The sequence below is a fragment of the Amphibalanus amphitrite genome, unplaced genomic scaffold, assembly GCF_019059575.1.
Source record: "Amphibalanus amphitrite isolate SeventyFive unplaced genomic scaffold, NRLGWU_Aamphi_draft 001585F_arrow, whole genome shotgun sequence".
Lineage (NCBI taxonomy): Eukaryota > Metazoa > Arthropoda > Thecostraca > Balanomorpha > Balanidae > Amphibalanus > Amphibalanus amphitrite.
In genome coordinates, this window is record NW_024883078.1 from 78,094 (window position 1) to 103,375 (window position 25,282).

The 25,282-nt window shown below is 49.6% G+C and overlaps 1 protein-coding gene and 1 long non-coding RNA gene across 4 annotated transcripts; both read left to right on the forward strand.

The window, feature by feature from the left end:
* The first annotated feature begins 3,828 nt into the window (after nucleotides 1-3,828).
* LOC122373993 (early boundary activity protein 2-like) lies at nucleotides 3,829-16,421 on the forward strand. 3 transcript variants are annotated; one of them, XM_043352485.1, is made up of 9 exons: nucleotides 3,829-3,848; nucleotides 4,392-4,700; nucleotides 9,669-9,793; nucleotides 11,177-11,257; nucleotides 14,560-14,671; nucleotides 14,907-14,983; nucleotides 15,412-15,531; nucleotides 15,728-15,950; nucleotides 16,211-16,421. In XM_043352485.1, exons 2-9 carry the CDS (start codon nucleotides 4,544-4,546, stop codon nucleotides 16,327-16,329), a joined length of 1,014 nt encoding a protein of 337 aa, XP_043208420.1. In that variant the 5' UTR covers nucleotides 3,829-3,848; nucleotides 4,392-4,543; the 3' UTR covers nucleotides 16,330-16,421. The 3 variants fall into 3 exon arrangements, with proteins under 3 accessions (XP_043208420.1, XP_043208418.1, XP_043208419.1); XM_043352483.1 differs by having other exon boundaries at nucleotides 15,409-15,531; nucleotides 16,211-16,417; XM_043352484.1 differs by lacking the exon at nucleotides 3,829-3,848 and having other exon boundaries at nucleotides 4,387-4,700; nucleotides 15,409-15,531; nucleotides 16,211-16,417.
* Nucleotides 16,422-22,565: 6,144 nt separating this feature from the next.
* LOC122374000 lies at nucleotides 22,566-23,445 on the forward strand. The gene is made up of 3 exons (XR_006255137.1): nucleotides 22,566-22,753; nucleotides 22,943-23,093; nucleotides 23,318-23,445. It is a non-coding gene; the product is annotated as an uncharacterized LOC122374000 (long non-coding RNA).
* Nucleotides 23,446-25,282: the final 1,837 nt, after the last annotated feature.

Genomic DNA, 25,282 nt, shown 5'->3' on the forward strand with positions numbered 1-25,282 from the left:
GGTACGGCACTCATGGTGGTGAAGACGGAGGTCTCGGAGTGGCGTCGCGGTGTCACGGTAAGTCGTCACGTAAAGGGTCCGGAGTTGCAGACTGCCGAGTGACGATGGCGCTGTCGCTGATGTAACTAGTTGCTGGTTCCGCGGCGGCAGAAACCACAGGTAGTTACTGACACTGATCGTGCTCGCGTGCACGGCACTGGCACTAGGCGGCTTTAGCAGGGACGCGGTCAAAACAGTGACACAGGCTAGGTGGGGAGAGCCGCAGCTCGCGTGCGCACAGTGGCGCGGCTGGCGCAAGACTGGTAACAATTTCTTACACAATATTGCAGGAATTGTCTAACAGGACAATCCTCCAGGATATTTTCACTATATTCACAAAATTATGTCTAAACTCGTTAAAAAACTATGTCGATGTGCAGCAGGGGCGGATCCAGGAAAACTCCAAGGGGAGGGTCATGAATCGAAGTGGTGCCCCTACCTATACCCAAAATTAAAAACTCAACGGATTTCGTCCACTTTATTTTGGTGGTGCCCCCATTTTCAGTTTTTTTTTTCTTTTTATTTTTTATTTTTAGTCAGTATCTTAACTCTAAGCCACAACCACATTTACCAATTGTAAGCAAGTATATATGAATGTGCTATGTGTATATATGTTGTGGACGCTGAGTAGTGAGTACTTACCAGGAACGTTATCAGGTAAGCAAATCGTCAGTCCGACGAACTTGACCCTGGCGTCTAAAGGGTCTGTCCTTGACACTTCAGGCTTGTCAGGGGCACCAAAGTCCTTCCAGGGACACCACAAACCTGTCAGGGGCACCTACGGCCTTGTAGGGGCGCCACAGGCCCGCCAGGGGCACCACAGGCCTGCCAGGAAGCAGGGGCACCACAGGTCTAGCAAGTATACACGACAGGCCTGTCAGGGGCACAACGGGCCTGTTGGCCCCATGAGCACCCCTAGGGGCAGGGGCACCACAGTCCTTCCAGGGGTACCGCAGGCCTGTGAGGGGCACCAGCGGCCTAGCAGGGGCACCAGTCAACACAGGCCTGCCAGGAGCACCACAGACCTGCCAGGGGCACCAGAGGCCTGCCAGGAGCACCACCGACCTCGAAGGGGTAACTTGGGCCTGTCAGGGTCCAGGGGCACCACGGGCCTGTCGAGAGGCACTTCAGGGTTTTCAGGGGCACCATAGTCCTCTCCGGGCGCAGGGGTAGCAGGGGCACCAGAGGCCTGCCAGGGGCACTGCAGGCCTAGCAAGGGCACCACTGGTCTATCAGGGGCACCACGAGCCTGTCATAGCCAGGCATCTCAGGCTTGTCAAGGCCCAGGGGCACCACAGGTCTGTGAGGGGCACCAGCGACCTAGCAGGGGCACCAGTCAACACAGGTCTGCCAGGGGCGCCACAGACCTGCCAGGGGCACCACAGACCTGCCAGGGGCACCAGAGGTCTGCCAGGGACACCACCGGCCTCGCAGAGGCACCTTGGGCCTGTCAGGGACACCACGGGCCTGGCGAGGGGCACTTCAGACTTTTCAGGGGCACCAGTCCTCTCCGGGCGCTGGGGTACCAGCGGCCTAGCAAGGGCACCAGAGGCCTGCCAGGGGCACCAGCGGCCTAGCAAGGGCACCAGAGGCCTGCCAGGGGCACCACAGGCCTAACAAGGGCACCACGGGCCTGTCAGAGGCACCCCAGGCTTGTCAGGGCCCAGGGGCACCACAGTCCTTCCAGGGGCATTACAAGCCTGTCAGGGGCACCAGAGGCCTAGCAAGGGCACCACAGGCCTGCCATGGACACCACAGGCCTGCCAGGGGCACCACCGGCCTTCCAGGGGCGCCTCAGGCCTGTCAGGGGCACCACGTGCCTGCCGGGGACACTTCAGGCTTGTCAGGGGCGTTACAGTCCTGTCAGGGCCCAGGGGCACCAGGCCCGTGGTGTCCCTTCTAGGCCGGTGGTGCCCCTGGCGGTCCTGTGGTGCCCCTAGGCCTCAGGACCGCCAGGGGCACCACAGGAAGTATCACCGGCCACAGGGGTATCACAGGGACTGTGATACCCCTGTGATCAGGGGTATCACAGTCCCTGCCAGGACTGTGATACCCCTGATAGGCCGGTGGTGCCCCTGGCAGGTCTTTGGGCCCCCGGGCCTCAAGGGGGGGGCCATGACCCATGTGATCCCCCCCTTGGATCCGCCCCTGATGTGCAGGGTTAAATAGAAATTGCCTGTAGCTCCTTGCAATGAAATATTAAAAAGGAAATTTGTAAGTAAATATGCTGCTCCACCATTATTTATTTGTACCAAGCAGACTTGTGCCAAGGTCCCAAAAAGGTCCGAGATCCAGGGTTCGCAGAGTCCAAGGTCTGGGACCTTGATGGATCCTGGACCTTGCATTGTCATTTTTGTCGTGAGACCTTGGAAACCCAGGACCTTAAAACATCCATGTGCCGCGAGACCTTGGAATCCCAGGACCTCAACATTTGCATATGTCGCGAGACCTTGGAATCCCAGGACCTTAACATTTGCATATGCTGCGAGACCTTGGAATCCCAGGACCTCAACATTTGCATATGTCGCGAGACCTTGGAATCCCAGGACCTCAACATTTGCATATGCCGCGAGACCTTGGAATCCCAGGACATCAACATTTTATGTGACATCAACATGAGACCTTATAGAAACCCAGGACCTCAACATTTCATATGCCGTGAAACCATGGAAACCCTGAAACCATGGAAATCAAGGGGGGTCAGGACCTCAAAATTTTGATATGCTGCAAGACCCTGCAGAATGCAGACCTTCAGTCCCAGTTTTATTATTTGTCATGGGATCTTAGGAGAAGGGTCTGGATCAACACCATCATTTTCTTGAGGGACCTCAAGAATGCACATGGCCACTAAGGACCCTGCACTAGGTTTTGTCTGTAAACACTTCAATAAATATCTATGGTTGAGCCGCTGAGCGACCAGCTGCAAGGGGCTAAGATAGATACATGAAGAGAAAATGAACCAGACTGTGTAGACATATTGATATATGAGCCAAATCATTGTCATGGCTGTGAGGCAGAACTGGAACAAGAGACCTGGTAGCTTTTTTACATTATCAATATTATGGATTATGAAACTGTCAAACAGTGGACAGTGGTGGTTTGGAAAGTTCTTTTCTAATCTCACCTCACATATTTTCTGGGCCTTGTTTTCTGGGTTGTGATATGCCGGGCTTGAAGCTACTTGGAAGCTACCCTGACCCACTGACCAAGTAAGTGTCAAACTTATTTGATTTGCAAGTCATCAAATCACCATTGCGCAATGAGCATCCAATATAAGCAATGATTCCATGACAGTTCAACTTTTCCGTTTAGCAGGTTTTCGTCGGACAATTTTACGTCTGCAGATTTTCGTTCGCAGACTTTCGTCCTTGGATTGGAAACCTTGGATTCTAAAAATTGAATTTGCCGTGGGACCTTGGAAACCTTGGATTCTAGAAATTGAATTTGCCGTGGGACCTTGAGGATCCTGGATCTTGATTTTTGGTCACGGCACAAGTCTGGTGGTACCAAGTGACAACAAAGTAGAAGACTCCCCATCCCACCCTGTCTTCCCTCCCCCACCCCATCCACCGGACCGGTAGCGGTCACTGGCTGGGCGGCAGCCGACAGGCACCGCTGGCCGTCCGCCGCCGCCGGGAGGGTCGAGGGGGGGGGACAGGGGGAGGGTACAGCAGGGGAGGGTGCCGGCCGGCTCGGGCGCGGCGGCGGCCGGCCCGGCGTCACATGGTCCCCTGACCGAACGCGCGGGGAGAGCCGGAGAGCGGGCTGTCGTGCCCTACCTGTTTGACCGATCTTTGTGGCGCTCAGAAGTCTGAAGACCTTAACTCTCGCCCGTGCTTGGAGTGTGGTTGCACCCCCCCCCCCCCCCAGGTAGTTTTTCTGCCTTGCACTCAGCTTTTTTTAGAGCTAGAGGCCTGATTTTTCATATAGCTGCTTCTCTATCCTTTCTTAGCGTTCAATGAAAAGTTCAAGTTGCTGTGGTGAGAGTGGCAAAATACTACCCATGTGCGGGTAAGTGTGTTTAAATTCATCAAGTCGATTACCTTCCCTGTCTGGCTCTCCCCGCGCGCCCGGTCCCGGTCGGAACGCTCCCTCCCCTCCCCTGGTGTACCCTCCCCCCTCCCTCTGACCCTCCCGGCCGCGGCGGGCGGCCACCGGTGCCTGTGTCATCTGCCAGTGAACCCTAACGGTCCCGCTGATGGATGAGGGGGAGGGGGGGGGTCACTCTCTGCCGGTCCCAGACGGCGCGGCTCGGCGCGGGAACCGCCGCTGCGCCGGCAAGCTCCGAGACCCGGGGCCGAGCACCGCAATTACGCGTGGGCAGACGCTGGGATTGGACAGGGGACGGCCAGGGTTATGGGCACTGGGCAGGGTACCTACGTGACAGGACCGGACCGTACCGAATGCTGAGGCCAGTCGCGGCGTGGGTTACATCTCATTGATAAGTTGTTTAAGGCTGTTTGCAGTTTGTCTTATATTTCAGTCGCTTTATCCGACTATCGTGATGGCGACCCACGCGTACGTAAAGTGGCTGGAAGAACCCGTGAAATGGGATGTAGTCCGACTGAAGCATGTGAGAGGAAGGGGTCCTCTGGCTGCTGGCTCCAGAGTTGAGGTGAAGTGGGCTGGAGAATTTCATCCTGCAGTCATAGTGGAGATTGGTAAGTACCTGCGTCGGATACTCTTGATCTATGTGAGTGACCCTCACTGCACGTGCAAAATGCAAAAAGGAGAGGTGCCAAATTTGTTCCAATTTCAATAACTCGGTAATTACTGGGGCGGTTTCGCTGCAACTTAACCCTCGCATGTGTGCGGCGTTTGCCAGCTTCTAATGTGTAGGGGGGGTCGGTTGGACCCCCCCTTGCCGTTTGGCCCCTGATCGAGCTAGAGCTTCGCGGAAAAAACGAACGTGTTGCCCGTGATGAGAGGAAGCCGATGATACCCAATTTTAACCCTCGCATGTGTAGGGGGGGGGGGTCGGATGGACCCCCCCCATGGTTTTTCGCGAATAACTCGCGTAAAAAGCGGCCGATCGCGACGAAACTTTCCGTACCCTCACATTGATCAATTTTACACCTACCCTAAAAATTTCATGACCCTGACCCAAATGACCTTTGACCTGTGACCTCTTTTCCGAGACCATGTTTGGCCGGAATCGCGATTCTGCGTATGTCGGCTCGCATTAGCCGCGCGTTTGCAAGCTTTTCGTGGTTTCAAACGTTCAAACATGTGATTTGATGTTGCTTCCATACATTAGGGTGGGTGTCAAGGTCACCTGAAGGTCAGGTCAGGTCATTGACCTTTGGTGACCTCGGGTGACCTCGGTTCACTTTTTCGAGCTGTACATGTTTCTAGGCTAGTTTTTGGAGCTGAATTCGAATTTAGCAACCATTTGAACATTAACGAAGAAGTTTTGGTGCCTTCGTAACATGTTACGAAGCTGTCAGAGGCGGTTGACACGTACTACGAATACCCGTCACGACGCCTACTGGTTGACCTGACCTGACCTGACCCGACCTGGTCTAAATGCTTAAAGACATCATCTGTGATCAAAACTAACACGATATTCGTGATCAGCACCCCGAAAAACCCCTTAGCAGCCACACTTTACGACTTTCTAACAGGTCCCGATTTTCCCGACTTCGGGTCATTGACCTGACCTGGAAGGTCAACCAATGACCTAGGACCTTAAAATTGGGTATCATCGGCTTCCTCTCGTCACGGGCAACACGCTCGTTTTTTCCGCGAAGCTCTAGCTCGATCAGGGGCCAAACGGCAAGGGGCGGGGTCCAACCGACCCCCCCCCCCCTACACATTAGAAACTGGCAAACGCCGCACACATGCGAGGGCTAAGGTCCTTGCGAGCTAGAGCTTCGCGGAAAAAAACGAGCGTGTTGCCCGTCACGAGAGGAAGCCAATGATACCCAATTTTAACCCTCGCCCGCACATGGGGGGGTGGTTGCCACCCCCCCCCCCCCAGGTAGTCTTTCTGCTCTGCACTCAACATTTTTAGAGCTAGAAGGCTGATTTTTCGTATAGCTGCTCCTCTATCCTTTCTTGATGTCCACTGAAAACTTTAAGTTTCTGTGACTTTTGGTTTCGGAGATATGACCTTGTTTTTCAGGTCATGTCATGACCCAAATGGCCAATTCTCAACATCTTGCGCTTGCCATGGGCCTTGTGAGCTTTTGACACCCTGATTTCGGCCTTTTTTGCCAGTCTTACCTCCCACCTATCATGGAACATGTTGTTCGACGATGTACAGGGGTCAAGGTCAGGGTCAAGGTCAACCTAGGTCATCTAAGATAATTGCGTTTTAGGCAAGCTGAATTTACTTTTTGTGAAGTTTTTTGACTGCATTTTTGGTAAAAGCTTCTCAGATCATGATTTCATGTAATATGGACCCAAAAACAATCGGTGCACACATCAGTATACACACAGACACACATAGACATACAAACACATATAATTGACCTTGACCTAACTTGACCTGAAATGACCTCAGCAGCAAAATTCCGGTCGGGTAGTGTGACAAAGAGGTTCTAGCTGGCTTGGCACCAGAAAACAGCATTGTCATCGGTATTTGATAAGCAGCGCACTTGATATCCAACGGTGACCCAAAACAGCAACATTTTTTAGTTTGACCTGACCTGGAAGGTCAATGACTGACCTGAGAAGGTAAAACTGGGTATCATTGGATTCGTCTCTTCCCAAAGAATCTTTTTGGTCTTTACTGCTAAGGATAAATGATAACAATAACACGTCAAATGTATATTTAAACACACAAAGCTTTCGGTATGAAAATACCTTGATCACTGTGTTAACAGAAATGAGGAGAGAAATTGTCACCGGCAGCTTGTACAAAAATATAAAATAGCACTCGAAAAATAGATCACAATCACGAGATTATCTATCGGGGTCCTGCCACTAAGCTTACAGCACATGTTGCTAAAGTTATAAATCCAGTCCTAGTATTGATGGTATCGCGATGGTATATTGATATGTGAGCCGCTTCTAACATTTTTCGTGTCGTTTTTCGTGCGCCCTTCTCTAATAATCGAGTTGCACCCCAGTTCGGTAAATGATGAAATTGTTCGGCATGTACGACGATTGCGTTCGATGTTCGATGAAACTTAAGGTCACTTTTATGTTCTTTAAGTCTCGTTTCGACCCCCCTCCCCGTTTCTCCCACGTAGCTTTTGTTACACCCACCACAAGGAATTTCGTATACTACACTTTTCGGAGAATCGGATTCGGATGTGTCGGACGTCTCTTTCGGTCTTAGTTTAATCATCTCGTGTATCTTCGTTCCCGTGTTCGTTGCTACTCGTACGCCTGTCTTCTCAAGTGATTTAGAAATAACATCTGCGCTCTTGAAGTTTGAAGTTGGACGAAGAGATTAAACATATTTACAACGCTTTCACGAAACTGAAATACCCGAAGGGGTATCTCATTCGACAAAAGCAAAAGGCCGAACGAATAAAGAAGAACCCAAAACAAAAGGAAAAAGAACAAGGAAGGAAAAGCGAAAATGGATATCGATTCCAAACTTCAAGAGCGCAGAGGTTATTTCTAAATCACTTGAGAAGACAGGCGTACGAGTAGCAACGAACACGGGAACGAAGATACACGAGATGATTAAACGAAGACCGAAAGAGACGTCCGACACATCCGAATCCGATTCTCCGAAAAGTGTAGTATACGAAAATCCTTGTGGTGGGTGTAACAAAAGCTACGTGGGAGAAACGGGGAGGGGGGTCGAAACGAGACTTAAAGAACATAAAAGTGACCTTAAGTTTCATCGAACATCGAACGCAATCGTCGTACATGCCGAACAATCTCATCATTTACCGAACTGGGGTGCAACTCGATTATTAGAGAAGGGCGCACGAAAAACGACACGAAAAATCTTAGAAGCGGCTCACATATCAGCACGCGATACCATCAATACTAGGACTGGATTTATAACTTAAGCAACATGCGCTGTAAGCTTAGTGGCAGGACCCCGATAGATAATCTCGTGATTGTGATCTATTTTTCGAATGCTATTTTATATTTTTGTACAAGCTGCCGGTGACAATTTCTCTCCTCATTTCTGTTAACACAGTGATCAAGGTATTTTCATACCGAAAGCTTTGTGTGTTTAAATATACATTTGACGTGTTATTGTTATCATTTATCCTAACTGTCTTGGATATTCTACATTTACTGCTAAGCTCTATCTCCAACAGGAACGAAATGGCGCGGGGGGTGTGACAACCACCCCCCATGTGCGTTCTAGGATAGGAAAATGGCATGTGCGGGCGAGGGTTAAGGTCCTAGGTCATCGGGTGACCTTCCAGGTCAGGTCAATGACCCGAAAACCGGGAAAATCGGGACCTGTTGGAAAGTCGTAAAGTGTGGCTGCTATGTGGTTTTCCGGGGTGCTGATCACGAATATCGTGTTATTTTTGATCAGAGATGATGTCTTTAAGCATTTAGACCAGGTCGGGTCAGGTCGGGTCAGGTCAGGTCAGGTCAACCGGTAGGGGTTGTGACGGGTATTCGTATAACGTGTCAACCGCCTCGGACAGCTTCGTAACATGTTACGAAGGCACCAAAACTACTTCGTAAATGTTCAAATGGTTGCTAAATTCGAATTCAGCTCCAAAAACTAGCCCAGAAACATGTAAAACTCGAAAAAGTGAACCGAGGTCACCCGAGGTCACCAAAGGTCAATGACCTGACCTGACCTTCAGGTGACCTTGACACCCACCCTAATGCATGGAAGCAACATCAAATCACATGTTTGAACGTTTGAAACCACTAAAAGCTTGCAAACGCGCGGCTAATGCGAGCCGACATGCGCCGAACCGCGATTTCGGCCAAACGTTAGGCGGCACGGGCGGACATCGATAGCAGCGCCTCTATCGGTCACTAGGGAAAGCTGGGCTGAAGGCGACGATATACCGGCTGAGTTGTCACACGTTGAATAGGTTTATAGCCATCCGTCTTGTGAAAAAGTTGAACTTTTGCCTTTAATATTTCTACAGGCAATTTTAGAAGTGTCTTCACATGGATTACAAAACCGTTTAGATTATTGTATTCACTTCAAGCCTTCCCTATTGTTCTTGATGATGCGGGAACTATTTCTAATTAGTGTTTCTAGCTTAGTAAAAGAACATACTGTGCAAACGATGAAAAAAGCATAAATGGAAGATTTTAAACGCAATTTTCTCTAACAATTAATGGTAAATTCTCTACATATCAAGGAAAAGGTACATGCTATTTGATAATTTAATATTCTTGGGGCCAGTTGTTTTCTTCTTTTCTTACGTTGTCCCAATGGCCGCGAATACACTTGTGATAACGCCTATCGATATGGTCACAGAAAAGAGGCCAAATATGGTCACAGAAAAGAGGCCACAGGTCAAAGGTCATTGGGATCAGGGTCACGAAATTTTCAGGGTAGGTGTAAAATTGATCAATGCGAGGGAACTGATAGTTTCGTCGCGATCAGCCGCTTTTTACGCGAGTTATTCGCGAAAAACCTTAGGGGGGTTGCATCAACCCCCCCTGTGCCGGCGAAAGTTAAGGTGGAATGGTCAGAAAGATATGTCACGGCTCATACCACTTGGTTATTTTTGCAGGGAAGCAAAATGTTCTAGCCAAGAAACAACTGGACCATGAGGGGCGACAGCGAGAGGCCTCACCTCCACAGGACCCGATCAAGAGGAAAAGGCAGCATAATGATGATCAAGCAACCACATCAGGGGTAAGTAAAACTTGCATTGTCAATTATTTTCTTTTACTATTTTAATGGTCAGTAACAACCTTTCTTGTCATGAGGAGAACTAGGCTTGCTTAAATTTGTTACCTTAGGTCAGTTCCATTTCCTAACCTTCACATCAAACTCGATGGGGAACGGGAATGGGGAATAGTCAATGGAGCTATATTAACCCTAGAACGCCTAGGGGGGGGGGGGTTGTATCAACCCCCCCCCCTGAGGTTTTTTCGAAGTGCACGCTAAACGGCTTGTCGTAGCGGGCTGAAATTTTCAGTACCCTCTGGGGCAACCTTTGCGCATCTTTTGCCGAAAAAAATTGATCGGGTCATGTCAGGTCACGGAGTTATGACGTCATAAGGGGTACAGCCTCCGGCCAGATTTTCACAAACTGAGTGCCAACGCCCGAGGTTTCCTGCCGGTGGTACGGACATCGGTTGATGGATCGTGATGAAACTTCCCATGCATGTTGGGGCAAGTATTGGCTATCATATGGTATAAGAAATTTGACCGGGTCAGGTCAGGTCACGGAGCTATGACGTCACAAGAGGAACAGCGTCCGGTACTATTTTTGAAAAGCGCCCGAACCACTATTTTGCTAATTCTTGTCACCTCAATGGGAATATGCAGCAATATTAGCTTCTATAGGGAGCAAATGGACCTCCCAAATCCAAAAATACAATCAGATTTCAAAAATTTAAATTTTGATTTTTCGAATTTCTGCCGCCGACTGTGACCTTGCCGACTTCCGGCGCTCCCAACGCGCCATTTTTAGAGCTAGGGAAACGAAATACATACCAAACGATAGAGAATTGATCAAGAAACACGATAGTGAAGGTTTCAAGTCGATATCTCCCACCGTTTTGCCGCAATCACCGCCGAAAGTTGAAAAAGTCTATTTTTCCGAAAATTTGACCTTTGACCGGTCAAAAGTAGGTCAAATGTTGACCTAGGACCAAAAAATATACCACCAATCGCGAGATCTCGTTGAGAGCAATCCGTTGGTTTTTTCCGCTAAGCTCTACGACCTTCCGTTTCGAAACGCCAGGGGGGGGGGTCGTAACAACCCCCCCCCCCTGGTCGTTCGTGTTATGAGAAATGGCCTGGTCGTGCGAGGGTTAAGTCTCATTTTTCGCAAATGCACATCTGATTGCTAATTCCACCTAAAATGAAATCAATCGCAACTAACCTCGACTTCCTAGAAATCACAAGGTTTGCTGTTAAATTATTGTAAGGTCATGTGACATCAGCGAAAGTTACGAAACGTGTTTTGCTCAAATAACTCCATAACAGACAAGATATACAGCGCTTGGACAGTCGCAATGTGTTCAGCTCATCAAGGTGCATTGAGCAGCATAATTATGTCATTTGCAGACATCAAGAAGGCAGCAACAGAAGCGCCAGAAGAGACTACAGTCATTGGCCGTCCTGGACGAGGTCGAGGACAGTGCGGAGGTAAGATCAAAGTTGTGATAATATGCGTTAGGTTGGAGATTGACATAACCATATATATGTATATTATATTCTTAATGCTTTTGACCGTCGGTCAATTTTTGTTATGTCTGTGTGTTTCTTTTATGTTTATATTAGATGATTTACTGGCACAAATCTCAATTACTGTATGCATGTATGCGCCAGGTCCTTTGTCCAACATTCAAACATGTTGATGCATATCTGTTCTAGACATTGAAATGTTTGCAGTGCACTTACGTCCAATTGACCTTGTAAATACATGCAACATGGCCAGATGTTATGCTAGAAGTGCTTCTGCACCTTGATTTGAATTTCTACAAAGTAACTGCTGGTAAACGAGCACTCTTATTATGCTTTCGGTGGACTTTCCTCTAATTGATTCTAATTGCTCGCTAGTTCTTTGCCTATTAACCTTCCTGGCGGTGGGGGGGGGGGCATTTTTTGCCCCCCTTTAGTTTTTTCGATATATCTCGAGAACCGCTGCGCCGATCGTCACCAAACTTTCAGTACCCTCCCGGGAGTAGCTAGCGCACATGGTGACCAATTTTTTTTTTTTCAAAGGCTATGATAGGTTGACCACTAATGACGTCAGAGTGACGTCATTTTGCCATTTTCGACCCAAAAAAAGGTTTCGCGGGAAAAGCTGTCAGGCCTACAGCTTAACCCGCGCACCGACGGGGGGGCGGATATCCGCCCCCCCTGAGGTTTTTCGCGAATAGCGGGAAAACCGCGGCGCGTAGCGCCGCGAAATTTGGTATGACTATTCCCTTATCAATTTTACACATGGTGTGCAAGTTTGAACCTCCTACCTTTCAAGGTCAGGTCACCAGGTCACTTTGAATGACCCAACCTCAAGTCACTTTTTTGCAACTTTGTCACCGTGCCAGAGCTACAGTAGATGTCGGAGGCCTTTGAAAGTCGCAGGATGTTATTAGGTCATTAGTAGCTACAATTTGTATATCTCGGAATTTTGATATCGGTGACCTAAGGTCAGGTCAATTTCGCGACCTCCCCATTATAAGTCAATATGGGAAAAATCAACTCCCTGTTTTTACCACTAAAACGGGTCGGAATGGCCCCATATACCATACATGACTTCATATACGATCAACCTTCACTACCTTGAGGTCTGTTTTGCTGTTGGGCAGCTGTGAGGTCATGTGACGTCATCAAAGGTCACCAAAGGTTTTTGGCCAATAACTCCGTACAGGAACAAGATACAGACGCGTGGATGGTCTCATTGTGTTCAGCTCGTCAAGACGCATCGAATGATATACATGATGACCTCGAGGTCACGTGACCTGAGGTCAACCTTTGACCTTGACCTTTCGAGGTCAACATATATATCATTCGATGCGGATTGACGAGAGGATCACGATGATGCCCTTAGTTTGTTCTTATCTTGACTAATTCGAAAGTTATTCGAGAAAAACTCTCTCCATATTTAGCGCCGCCATTTTGACTTTTTCGACCCCTGTGACGTCATCTTTGACCTGACCTGAAAATGACCTTAGTAAAAATTGTAGATCTTGACCGTGCGTATCCGATGCCGTTTACCGTTTGTCGCTATCTTGCTTCGTTCTCGAGATCTCAGGGGGGGGCGGTCATCCGCCCCCCCCCGTCGGTACTAAGTTGGCGCAGACCCCCGTCGGTGCGCGGGTTAAGAGATACAGAAAAATGCTTCAGACATAAAATGTGTGGAATCAAGAGGTGGGCTAAAAAACTGCCATTACGGTTTTTCGAATTTTTTGGATTTTTACCTCCAAAAATAAAAATAAAAATTGAATATAATAGCCAAAAAAATCCAAAAAGTTTTTTGTAATTTCGAAAAAAAACGGAATATATGTGATAGTCCCTACCACCTTCTATCTACATACTAGATTTGATATCAATACCTCTTTTTTTGGCCAAGTTATAGCGAAAAAACTTCAAAATTGACGACGTCAAATATTCAAACTCAATTTTTAGCAATTCTAGACCTCGTAGCGCAAAAAAGAGCACCATTAGACTCCACGTGACGAGCTGCATCGAATCGATACCCATTTTATGCAAAAATATCAACTTTCATTTTCATTTCATTTCATTTATTCTTTTATCACCAACGGGCGTTACCCAAATGACAGATGAAGTCAACAAAGAAAACATTGATACACACTAAACAAGCACAGTAAAAACGAGCACAGTAAAAACAAAGCAGACTAGAAACATTTGTTTCCAGTAACAACCGAACAGTTACACCTACCTATCTGTGTCTCTCACTCACATACCGTTTCACTCTTGACCTGAACTCTGCCATGCTAATCTCCCAGACGTCCACATCCCTGTTCGCCTCCAAGAATGCGTTGCACACATCCGGTATGCGGTTGAATGAACATGAGCGAACAGTGTTTACCCTTGCAAACGAGACAGCGAACAGTGACTGTGTACGCAGTGTCCGGGGCGGCACGTGTATGGGAAACTTTTCCAGAAGAAATGACGAACATATTTTGCCTCGATGAATGTTTCGGAGAAACATAATGTCGTGCTGCTCGTGTCGGGCAGCTAGGGTGTTCACCTTAAAGTGTTCAGTGAGGTCACGGTAAACAAACGACACTCCGCGTACATGGGAGCGGGCACAGAGCCAAACCAGAAACTTCTCCTGCACATGTTCAATCCGCTGCATGTGTGTCCGCGCCGCTCCACTCCTTTGGTGGAGCGGCGGTCAACTCAAAATTCAAAGGTCAACTTTGAAATTTGACCTTTTTTGACCTGACCTTGACCTGACCTCCACCAGAAAGTGACCTAAACCGTACCTGATGGTCTTATAACCAACACCATTGAGTTGGAAATGAAAAACTGGCCATAAAACATGCATCGCACAACCAGTTGGGTTCATGTGGTGACCTTGGTGACCTTTGGTGACCTGACCTGTGACCTGACATGGTATGACCAGTGTACTTTAATAGCAACATTGTACTAGACAACTGACGCCTTATCGCTGATTCTCGACAAAATGCGTTTTACTCGGTGTTATAGCGCTTTCCCTAGAAGCCCCGTGAACGGTGAAACATTTTATCTTTGACCTGACCTGTGACGTCATCGGTGACCCCGAGGTCAATGACATTTGGTTTCCTTCGACAAATTTGACAGGGCTATCGAACGCCGATTGAATTTTCCGGATCCGTCCAGTATTTTCGGAGATACGGGGGGGGGGGGCAAAAAATCCCCCCACCGCGCGGAAGGTGGCTGGGAGGCCCACCGCCTGCCGGGTTAATGTTTGTGAGCAAAGCACTACATTTTTACAGGAGTGTGCTGGATGCCAAGAAAAGGAGGAGACGATCGAGGGGCTGCAGCACGATGTGGATAGTTTGCGAAAACAGCTTACCAGGGTGCAGGAGGTCATGGCCAGTGGCACCAGTAAGTTCATGAAGCATGCTCAGCTTAAATCTAATGTGCTGTCCTGTTGAGCAGGCTTCGCAATTACGATGCAATCGCAAATGTGACGCCTGCTGGTATCGGTTGGCAATGATGGAGTATGCCGGAATTTCGCTATTTTGTCATTTGATTCAGATTCGATTGAGGATTTGGTCACTAAAGCATCCTTAATAAAAATGTACAGCTATCTGATATCTGCTTTCGACGATGCTTCCAGAAATCGATGAAGTTGTGCGGCGCCTGGAGGACGCAGTCATCTGGCTGGAGGAAAACAGGACCTTTTTGGCGACCAGGGTTAGTTTGCCGGAGGAGGGATTGAGCAATTACAAAGTCTTTACTAAATAAAAGCCCTAACTACTAGCCCTTAGATTTCATAGCCCCATGGGATCAGCTGGGAGCATTATAAGAGTGCCCCATGAGATCAGCTGGGAAGGTTCCGTACCATTTTTTGTGATTATTCCTGTGCGATGAGGGGCTAAAAAAAAACTTTTTACATACAAATTTAAGGTTGGTACTTGGTAGCATTGTGTTACCTGTATCGGATAAATGTTATAGTTTCTTTAGTATTCTTTGTAAATCGTTGAGGAACTACGAGAAGCCAGCCTTCAAATAAAGGTGTCTGCTCACGTGTATGGTGTGTAGCTGAATGCAAAGGAAGACCAACAAGATTCAGTGGCATTTTTGCATGACATCTTAATATGTAAATGATTATCCTTCAGCAGGCGGATTCTTCTGATGTGTGCAGAAGCGCAGTGGTGACGCCAGCTCAGGACGCAGCGGCGTCGAGCTCGGACCCGTCCACCCGCCCGGACCAACCTTTGCGGCGCGATGGCCCCGAAATGGTAACGCATTTCTATCTGTTTAAGACGAACTTTGTGTTGTTTGTTTAAAAGGTGGAAATATTATTCGTTTACAGAGTGTCATACCATCACTAAATTACATATACTCTGAACGACCATTGTTTACAATGATACGACTAATTGCCAGCTGGTTATAGCCAGTGCCAGCTATTTCTGAGTGACCTTACATTTTACGCAGGTGTCTATTGGACCAGCGACTAAAGTACCCGCCGCCACTATGAACAAGATCACGTGGAGCAACCCAAAAAAAGCGGTTCGGGAGCTCCTGATAGTGGTTTTTACCACACCGGTGCTTCGGGCGTCTTCGATGACGGGCCGTCCGAGTAACGGAAACAAATACCGGCAGACAGGTCTTGATGTTAGACCGGCACTGGACCAGGATAAGCTGCACGACCTTATCGGTGAGTAATAAGTATTGTCCCCGCACTATTTGCCAGTCTCAGTGATGATGGTATCTCATTCTTAGCTTTCCCATTTCTTAGTCGTAGCGCCGACCGTCCGAAGACGCGGTGGAAGGTGATCCTTTTGGTAAACGAAGTAAATAATCCCATACACTTACCATTTTTTTTGTGATTTAATGGCATTGCATTGAACCTCACTACAGAACTTGATTCCAAAGCTATGAAAAAACGATTCTTATACAAATATGTTCTTTCCCTAGACTTTCTGGAAACGAATACGGGCCTCACGAGGAGCGAAGTGAGGCGCACTATCGCCGCGAAAATTAATGATCTCAACAAGGCGAAGCGTTCGGTCGACGCACGCCAGGCTGCGGCCTAAAATGTGCAACGTGAAACTAGAACCTGGAAGTGTACTGTCTGTTAGTGCACAGAACATTTTGTTAATACAAGGAAATGCCAGACATTTGTCTTTGTATCGTTCAGGATTTTCTGCGGCGTCTTAGCAAGGCCCCTGCAAGAATAATGCAGGCACCATGAAGTATTCTGTGCAGGCCCCCTGCAAGATTCTGTGCCGGCCCCTGCAGGATTTTGTGCAGGCCACCTGCAGGATCGTCGCCTTTTCCAAGTGTATACATATATGTGTAAGCCGCCAGAGTTGAGCCCCTAAGACGGGCGGGACATGGCTGGCGGCACCCGGTTAACACCGGCTGCCATAACCCGCAGAGGAGTCGCTGGACTGATCGGTTTTATTTGGTCAGTCCGAGCACACCTCTTGCGTGCAAATCCACATACAATACCACTCCTAGTGATATAACGTAACGTAATTAACCCGGCGGCCGCTGGGCCTCCGCGCCACCCGCCGGCCGCTGGGGGGGGGGCATAAAGTTGCCCCCCCTTTACTTCTGCGACGATATCGTCGCAACGCGAGGAGATAGAGAAGCGAAACTTTGCACACATCTTCCTGAATACCTAGCCGAGGTTGTGTCCAAATTTGGTGTCGATCCCATTTGAAATGACGTCACAGTGACGTCATAAGTGAAATTATAGATTTGCGACTCTCATATTCCTCACGATACATCACATATATGGGACCGAATATAAAAAGCCGATTATTGGTCAGAAACTAGATGGAAGTGTAGTAGGATGTTTTAGGATGACAGCAGGTGCTGTCTAGTTCACTTACAGTCGAGTTTCATGCTCAGCGTCATCAGAAACGGTCCATATCGGAAAACGACAAAACTTTATGACGTCACTGTGACGTCATCTTAGGTGCTACAACCACCAAACTTTCCTCAAACATTGCCTAGGTATTCATTTGAAGCTATGCCAAGTTTCACGTTCGTAGCTCATCAGGTTTCGGAGATATTTCACAAAACGTAAAGGGGGGGGCAACTTTATGCCCCCCCCCCCAGCGGCTCGTGGGTTAAAGAAAGGGCTTTTTACTGTGTACTTTGGCTGAAAGCACAGGTTTTGACCTCCGACCTTAGCCGGTATCGCCACATTGAACGGCTGATCCGCTCCCATGTCCATGCAGCCGGCCAATTGGTTCGTGTGACAATTTGGGGGCGGCTCAGCTGACTGGCTTGTGCCACGCCGCCGGTTGTTGAAATCCATTTGACATTTATATCCGATGCCCCCCACCCTGTATGTTTGTCCAAGGGAGCTGATAAGCATTGTGCAATATCTTTATTTAGAATATATACGACAAATTCAGTGGTATAAAATGCTGAACAATAATTTTGCATGAGTGAATGCATTTGAAGCAATGAAACATTTGCGCAAAACCTGTCCATTAAATACTGAATTTTAAATCAAGCTGACAGCCTACCGTGCGAACAGCCTAGCTCCGGTACCGTGCGAACCTGCACCGGAAACCCAGTCTCAGACGGGAGGGCGATGCTGGGTTTTCCTCATATACAAGTACGGCAAATCCGTGGGACGCAATCACATTCCATTCCTGATGAGAAATTGATTGATAGATGTCTGCCGCCAGGTAACGATGGGGCCTGAAGTCGCGGCCCTGACCATTCTCTCCCTCCTCTCACGATGGACCGTGGGTGGTGAAAAATTGACAGATGTCTGCCGCCAGGTAACGATGGGGCTTGAAGTAGCCGCCCTGACCATCCTCTCCCTCCTCTCACGATGGACCGTGGGTGGTGAAAAATTGACAGATGTCTGCCGCCAGGGAACGATGGGGCCTTAAGTCACCGCCCTGACCATCCTCTCCCTCCTCTCACGCTGGACCGTGGGTGGTCGGGACGGGGTTACCTGGCGGCGAGCCGGGCGTACACAATGACACGCTACCGGGGGTGATATCAGTTCTGCGGCCGACCCCACGGTTGGGGCTGACCATGACGGCGCTCCGTCATCCAGGTGTTGACGGCGTCGGTCCACGCCCGGCCGATGGGTCGGCACCCCGCTGCGCCAGACCGGTCACACCAGCCGCCGGTCGGCGTCATTGGAATTCAGACAGCGCGGCGGCTCCCAGGATTACCGTCTGGTCCGCCATGTCAGAGGGACTTGCTTGTCACTTCGTTATCTGTATGGGTAGCATCTATGACTTTACTTATACAGCTGGTGAAGTAACAGACATAAAACCTCGCCCGCACATGGGGGGGTTGCAACCCCCCAGGTAGTCTTTCTGCCCTGCACTCAACATCTTTAGAGTTAGAGGGCTGATTTTTCGTATAGCTGCTCCTCTATTCTTTCTTGATGTCCACTGAAAATTTCAAGTTTCTGTGATTTTTGGTTTCGGAGATATGACCTTGTTTTTCAGGTCACGTCATGACCCAAATGGCCAATTATCTACATCTTGCGTTGGCTATGGGCCTTGTGAGCTTTTGACACCTTGATTTCGGCCTTTTTTGCCAGTCTTACCTCCCACCTATCATGGAGCATGTTGTTCGACGATGTACAGATGTCAAGGCCAGGGTCAAGGTCAACCTAGGTCATCTAAGATAATTACGTTTTAGGCAAGCGGAATTTACTTTTTATGGAATTTTTCGACTGCATTTTTGGTAAAAGCTTCTCAGATCATTATTTCATGTAATATGGACACATAAACAATCGGTGCACACATCAGTATACTCACAGACACACACAGACATACAAACACATATAATTGACCTTGACCTAACTTGACCTGAAATGACCTCAGCAGCAAAAACCTGGTCGTATAGTGTGACAAAGAGGTTCTAGCTGGCTTGGCACCAGAAAACGGCATCGTGATCGGTAAATGATAAGCAGCGCACTTGATATCCAACGGTGACCCAAAACAGCAACATCTTTTAGTTTGACCTGACCTGGAAGGTCAATGACTGACCTGAGAAGTTAAAACTTGGTATCATTTGATTTGTCTCTTCCCAAAGAATATTTTTGGTCTTTACCGCTAAGCTCTATCTCCAACAGGAACGAGATTGCGCTGGGGGTGGGGGGATGGCAACCCCCCCCCCCCATGTGCGTTCTAGGATGGGAAAATGGCATGTGCGGGCGAGGGTTAAACTGTCGGAAACAGCTGAGTACTGCGTGCAAGATAACTGACAAGTTCTATGCCATATTTCCATTTGAAATATATTAAAAAGATCGTTATAGACGCAAGATGCATTGTTAAAACAGTAAAAGCAACTTAGTGACAGCGTTTTGAATCACAATGTAGCATTCTGCGCAGCATCTGTCTACCTCCACTGTAAAGACAATTCATAGCCTTTTCAAAATAGCCGTGAATGTGTACCGTGATTCTGCAATACGCTACAACCGCACACGCGGCTGCTACAAGGGCATTTTCATCCCTCACATAACTTGATTTGTAAAATGTTGGTACATCCTAGGAACCCGTCATGAAAACGGCTATCAATGATTAGGTAAGTGGATTGTCAACAATGATAATCCGTCATCATGTAACAAATTGTTGAAAGCCAAGGAACCTTGGCTGAGTGACAAGGCAAAAAGTTTGTAATGTTACGCAAGGCCGTTATTTTCCATACAGTTTAGTTATTTCGCAACCTGTGTCATGCTTTATGAAATCGGTTGCCCTGGTCATGTCGGTTACTTCATCTATAGATTTAAACAACAGGCACATGCACCTAACAAATCAGCGACACATAGCGCGGATCAGATGTTGGCCCGTGGGTACCGTTGTGTCAGGTATTAGCACCGTTATGGACCAATGGATGTCGTGCGGGGGTGGAGCCTGTGCCGCATCTGGCTCCTGATTGGCCGCCTGGGGACAGACACCTGTCGCGACTCACCGTGTAGTAAAGGGGAGGGGCGGAGCATCTGCCTCGCCCTGGCTAACTGATTGGCTAATACCCATTTACCATCATTAATTTATAATGTTTGAGGCTGTAAAGTTTTCACAGTGCCCGAAGAACTTCCGCGGCAGAAAGGTATGGTGTTCTGTTTCTCGGTGCGGGTTGTTGGGTATGTGTGTCCAATGATAACGCTTTGTGTAGCCTGGGCTACGTGATCAGATTTATAGACTGCTGCTGCCTGCTATCTGTTGAAGTTCGCTAAATAAGTTATTCAATTAGGATATGCTTGACCTGCACATTCAGTGACCGTATATGCTAGAATGTAAAGGATATTTGTAAGTGTCCATGCTTAACGTCTTATTACCGGTTAAAGGCATTTACCGCATTTAAAGGCACTCAATTCCTTATGACATGGGGCAGACTGGACCGTGAACATAAAAACTATGCGTAATCCTTTCTGAATACGACTGAAAGCTGTGCTACTTTTTTCTGTTCCGTACTTTATTCCTGCTCACAACTGTCTACTGACGGCAGATAGCATAGGTACGAATCCCCTACCCCGCATCGTCGCTTTAAATGCCTAGGTACCATCATATGTCTAATGAAGCGTTTTAATTGGACAGGGATGGAGGGCAGGGGCGGACAGTCCCATCCGCGGGCCGGCGAGGCCTGGCTGAGGAAATACCGCTCAGCTAAGCGGGCTGAGCAGGGCCTCGCCGACCCCAGGGTGGCTGGACCCGCCCTAAGTCCCCCGAAGAAAACCCGCAAGCGGCCCATGTCGCCGTCGCCTATGCCAGCCGCCGCCTACGGGGAGGCCCCAACAAGGCAGCCCCACCAAAAGCGACCGCGTGCAGCACCACCAGCGCGCCGGTCGACGGTCCCCGGTCCCGCGCATAGCCCCAGCCTCAGCCCATCGAGGAGGGCAGCGGCCGCCTATCTGGCTTTAGCCAGAAATAAGCATAGGCGGGTGCAGCTGGCGGCTAGACGACAGCTCCAGCTGCCGACCGGGGACCGGGAGGGGCGGCGGCGGCAGCAGCGGCAGCAGGAGCCGGACCGGAAGCCGGACAGCCGGACAGCAGCGGCAGCAGCAGCAGCGGCAGCGGCCGCCGGCAGCGGCAGCGGCAGCGGCAGCGGCAGCAGCAGCGGCAGCGGCAGCGGCAGCGGCAGCGGCAGCGGCAGCGGCAGCGGCAGCGGCAGCGGCAGCGGCAGCGGCAGCGGCAGCGGCAGCGGCAGCGGCAGCGGCAGCGGCAGCGGCAGCGGCAGCGGCAGCAGCGGCAGCCGGACAGCAGCGGCAGCCGGACAGCAGCGGCAGCAGGAGCCGGACCGGAAGCCGCAGCCACAGCCGCGGGCGCAGCCGGAGCCGCAGCCGGAGCTGCACCCGGAGCCGGAGCCGGAGCCCGAGCCGGAGCCGGAGACCGAGCCGGAGCCGGAGCCGGAGCCCGAGCCGGAGCCGGAACCGGAGCCCGTGCCCGAGCCCGAGCCGGAGCCGCAGCCGGAGCCCCAGCCGGAGCCGGAGCCCGAGCCGGAACCGGAGCCCGTGCCCGAGCCGGAGCCGGAGCCGAAGCCGTTGCCAGAGTCGGAGCCGGAGACGGAGCCGGAGCCGGAACCAGAGCCGGATCCGGAGCCGGGGCCGGAGCCGGAACTAGATTCAGAGCCGGAGCCGGAGTTAGAGCTGGAGCCGGAGCCGGAGCCAGAGCCGGAGCCGGAGCCGGAGCCAGAGCCGGAGCCGGAGCCAGAGCCGGAGCCGGAGCCAGAGTCGGAGCCGGAGCCGGAGCCGGAGCGCCAGCCGCAGCTGCAGCAGCAACGGCTTCCCCGACGGCGGCCGCAACCGCGGGCGCAGCCACAACCCGTTGCAGAGTCGGAGCCGGAGCAGGAACCCGCAGAAGGAGCGGACTTGCCGGTGGCGCCGGTACCCGACGGATTTGGTAAGTCAGCGTACGGAACTGGGGTTTCCTTAACCGTATTTACTAGTAACGGTACCAGTGATACCGTATCACTGGTATTTGATTACCACAGCTAAGTATTTGATTACCCTAGCTAGTAAGGCAGTTCTGCCATTGGATTTCACTAAGACATCTATTTGTATCGAAATAAACAATTCTATTTTGGCATCAGGTGTCTTTATGCCTGTCCAGTTCTGTTTAGCATGTAGGAGGAACGTTAACACTGCTCGCTTTGTCTTGCAATGTTGCACATTCTGTTTTCTATCACCACGATACAAACACGACGAGCAGTCAAGAAGCACAGCACGCGTTTTGGATTGTTCTCAGTTATTACTGCTGATACTGATCATTGAAGGAAACAGGTTGATGACTGTTCATTAGAGTTATTTGGGGAACTTTGATCCGAAAATTTTCACATTTCAGAGCCAGCTCCGCTTGAGTCAGTGCCTTGCTGCTGTGGGGGATTTTACTCCACAGCAGACAGGATACGGGCCCATGCGAGATATCTCAAAAAGTCGGGATCGCCAGAAGAGGCGGAGTTTTTCGCCACCGCCCGCGACCTGCACCGCCACGGAGAATTCCGCCTCTTCGTGCACTCCGCTCCGGAAACGTATGTTTCATTTTAATTGTTCTCTCAACTATTCACATTTAATGTGTTGCAATTCATATCAATTATTTCACTTTTAGTTAAACACGATCTTTTTATTGCTCAGGACAATGTATAAAATTCGTTTATAATTGCATCACGTAAAACATCCAAGGGGTTTACGCGTCTCATAAGTATTTGTACTTATTTCAGCCTACCGGTCGTCTGTCCCGCGTGTCCGGCCACCCGCGCCTTTGGCGTGGGGGAGCGCGGGAGGGACAACTTTAGGTATCACCTGAAGACGTTCCACCGCAGCTCCGAAGCGCCGGACTTGCGCCAACGGGATCGCGCAGCTCGAACACTGGTGAGTGCAAAGCTTGCATCGTCTTCGCTGTTGTCCATTAATTGAATGAATATTGTCCATCTCTCTCTATTTCAACTTGAGTCATTAACCATATAGTGACAATATAACAAATATAAAGGCGACGGAATGACATCCGCGACCGAAAAAAACGTTGTCGTTTTGAAATAAGCAAATGAGCCGCAATTATGACAAGTTAACTTTCAATAATTTCTCTTTTATTCCAGTGCATCCGCGCTACGTCAGAACGGGCGGCCCGGCGCTTAAGAGCGCCGCTGCTTCCGGAGGCCGCAGAGCCCGTGCTGGTGTGTAAATATGCTGACAACACTCGAATAAAATGCATGCACTATACCCAAATAAATATTCCGATGAACATTCTAACTCTGTATGTCGGTTTGCTGTCCAAGCTGTCATTAACTAGCGATGATTCCCCTGGCTCTGTCACTAACGTTGTAAATGCGTGTACGTGCCTTCGCCAGTCGGCGATCCGCCGCCGGGAGCGCGCCGCCCAGCTGCAGGAGGAGGAGGCCCTCCTGCCCGGGGAGGCGCACCCGGAGCGGGTGCTCCAGGCCTCCATCCGCCTGGATGGGCCTGACCACCCCCTATTTTCCCATCACGGAGAGGTAAGCTAACCTAACGTTGCTAAGTTTACTGGAGTGCTGGGACTGGTAAACCTACTTGTTGGACGTCCTGCGTTCAAGCCTTTGCAAATTTGCTAATTCATTGGATAATCTTCGAGCTGCAGGGAGCTAGGTTTGGGTGTCTGAAATTCGGGGCTGTTTGACGAAATTCGGATTGGCCTGCAGTACACCGAGACCAGCCGTTACTGGGCTCTGGCGCTGGCCCAGATCCTGGACCTGGCGCAGCTGCCGGCAGACATGGACTGGCGATCCATTGTGCTCGACAGTGCCAGCCTCGCCAGGGTAAGTTCAGATTATCATTTATAAACTATGCATTTGTGCTAGGAGGGTTAACCCTCTGGCAGGCGGGGAGGGGGAGGAGCGGGGTCGATTTGAGCCCCCAGCATTAAAGTTTTTTTTCAAAGATAGCTTAAATATGGCAAGGCGCAGCCCCGCCAAATTTGACACAGCCTATTGGGCAACGTTTTTACACATGACCTGAAAATTGCAGGTCCGGGTGGCCTTGGGTCAGGACACCAGGTCAGAAAAACCGGTACACGGTCATGGTCAAATTCCAATTTTCGTCATGCACCTATCCAACTCACAGTTTTTGACTGATTTCCTTCGAACTTTTAGGGTGTGTTAAGTTCACGGATTTGTATAACGTTTAATTAGGATTTTGATGTCACTGACCTTAGGTCAGTTAGAGCTCAATACGTTGTGATGTCTAGCCTATTGGAAATATTCAAATGACTAATTCAGAAAATATGCTTTGTTTTATCACTTAGCAGTTGCACGATTAAGTGCTCCCTGCTGAGATAAAATGGCTTCGTCTGACATGTCGTGACCAATCGCAGGATGTGTACTCAGCATGCGGAGTTGTTAACGTTAAATATTGTTAGATACTACCTCCCTAATGTGCCGTCGGCAGATTATGGACGTGGTCAGCGCCACGCTGAAACGCCAGCCCCAGAACGGCGCCAAATTTCGTAAGGCGCTTACTCACTTTTGCACCCGCGTCAAGGAGGGTGCGTGGCGCCTTCGGTGCAAAAGTGTTGTAAGCGCCTTCACGGAGTTCAACGACGGCCTGCTGGGCCTATCGAGGCGCCATCGCAGAGGTAAGAGTCGTCTATCGATTAACTGACACATTTAAATACGTTTCCAATTGTTTACTGCATGTTTGAATATTCTTGCATAACCTGTCGGTCTGTAGCTAATATGTTGAGTATGGTATGGTATTTGTGGCTTATTTTTCTACGATTAAGAAAAATAAGTAACAATATCTAGGTGATGTTGTTATAGCTTGTTCGGCTGATAAATATATGTCCGTGATGATCACTGGGCTGTGAGTGGGCCTCACAGCCCAGTGATCATCACGTTTTACCAGTGACGATCATGCACCGTCTATTTGGTCACTCCAACGTTGAGTTGCATGCTTGTTCTAACTCTAATACCTCTTACATTCAGAGCTCCATCTGAGCAAAGCCGCCCGCGAGGCCCGCAAACAGGAGACCACCATGTCTGTGGAAGACCGACGGGAGATCCAGCGCATCTCGGAGGCCTATCTCTCGT

Excerpts from the sequence above, each read along its gene's own strand:
- LOC122373993 (XM_043352483.1), top strand. The coding sequence starts at position 4,544 with ATGGCGACCCACGCGTACGTAAAGTGGCTGGAAGAACCCGTGAAATGG. Across the intron at positions 14,984-15,408 it reads GGACCTTTTTGGCGACCAGG|CAGGCGGATTCTTCTGATGT; the intron begins GTTAGTTTGCCG and ends ATTATCCTTCAG. Across the intron at positions 15,532-15,727 it reads GGCGCGATGGCCCCGAAATG|GTGTCTATTGGACCAGCGAC; the intron begins GTAACGCATTTC and ends CATTTTACGCAG.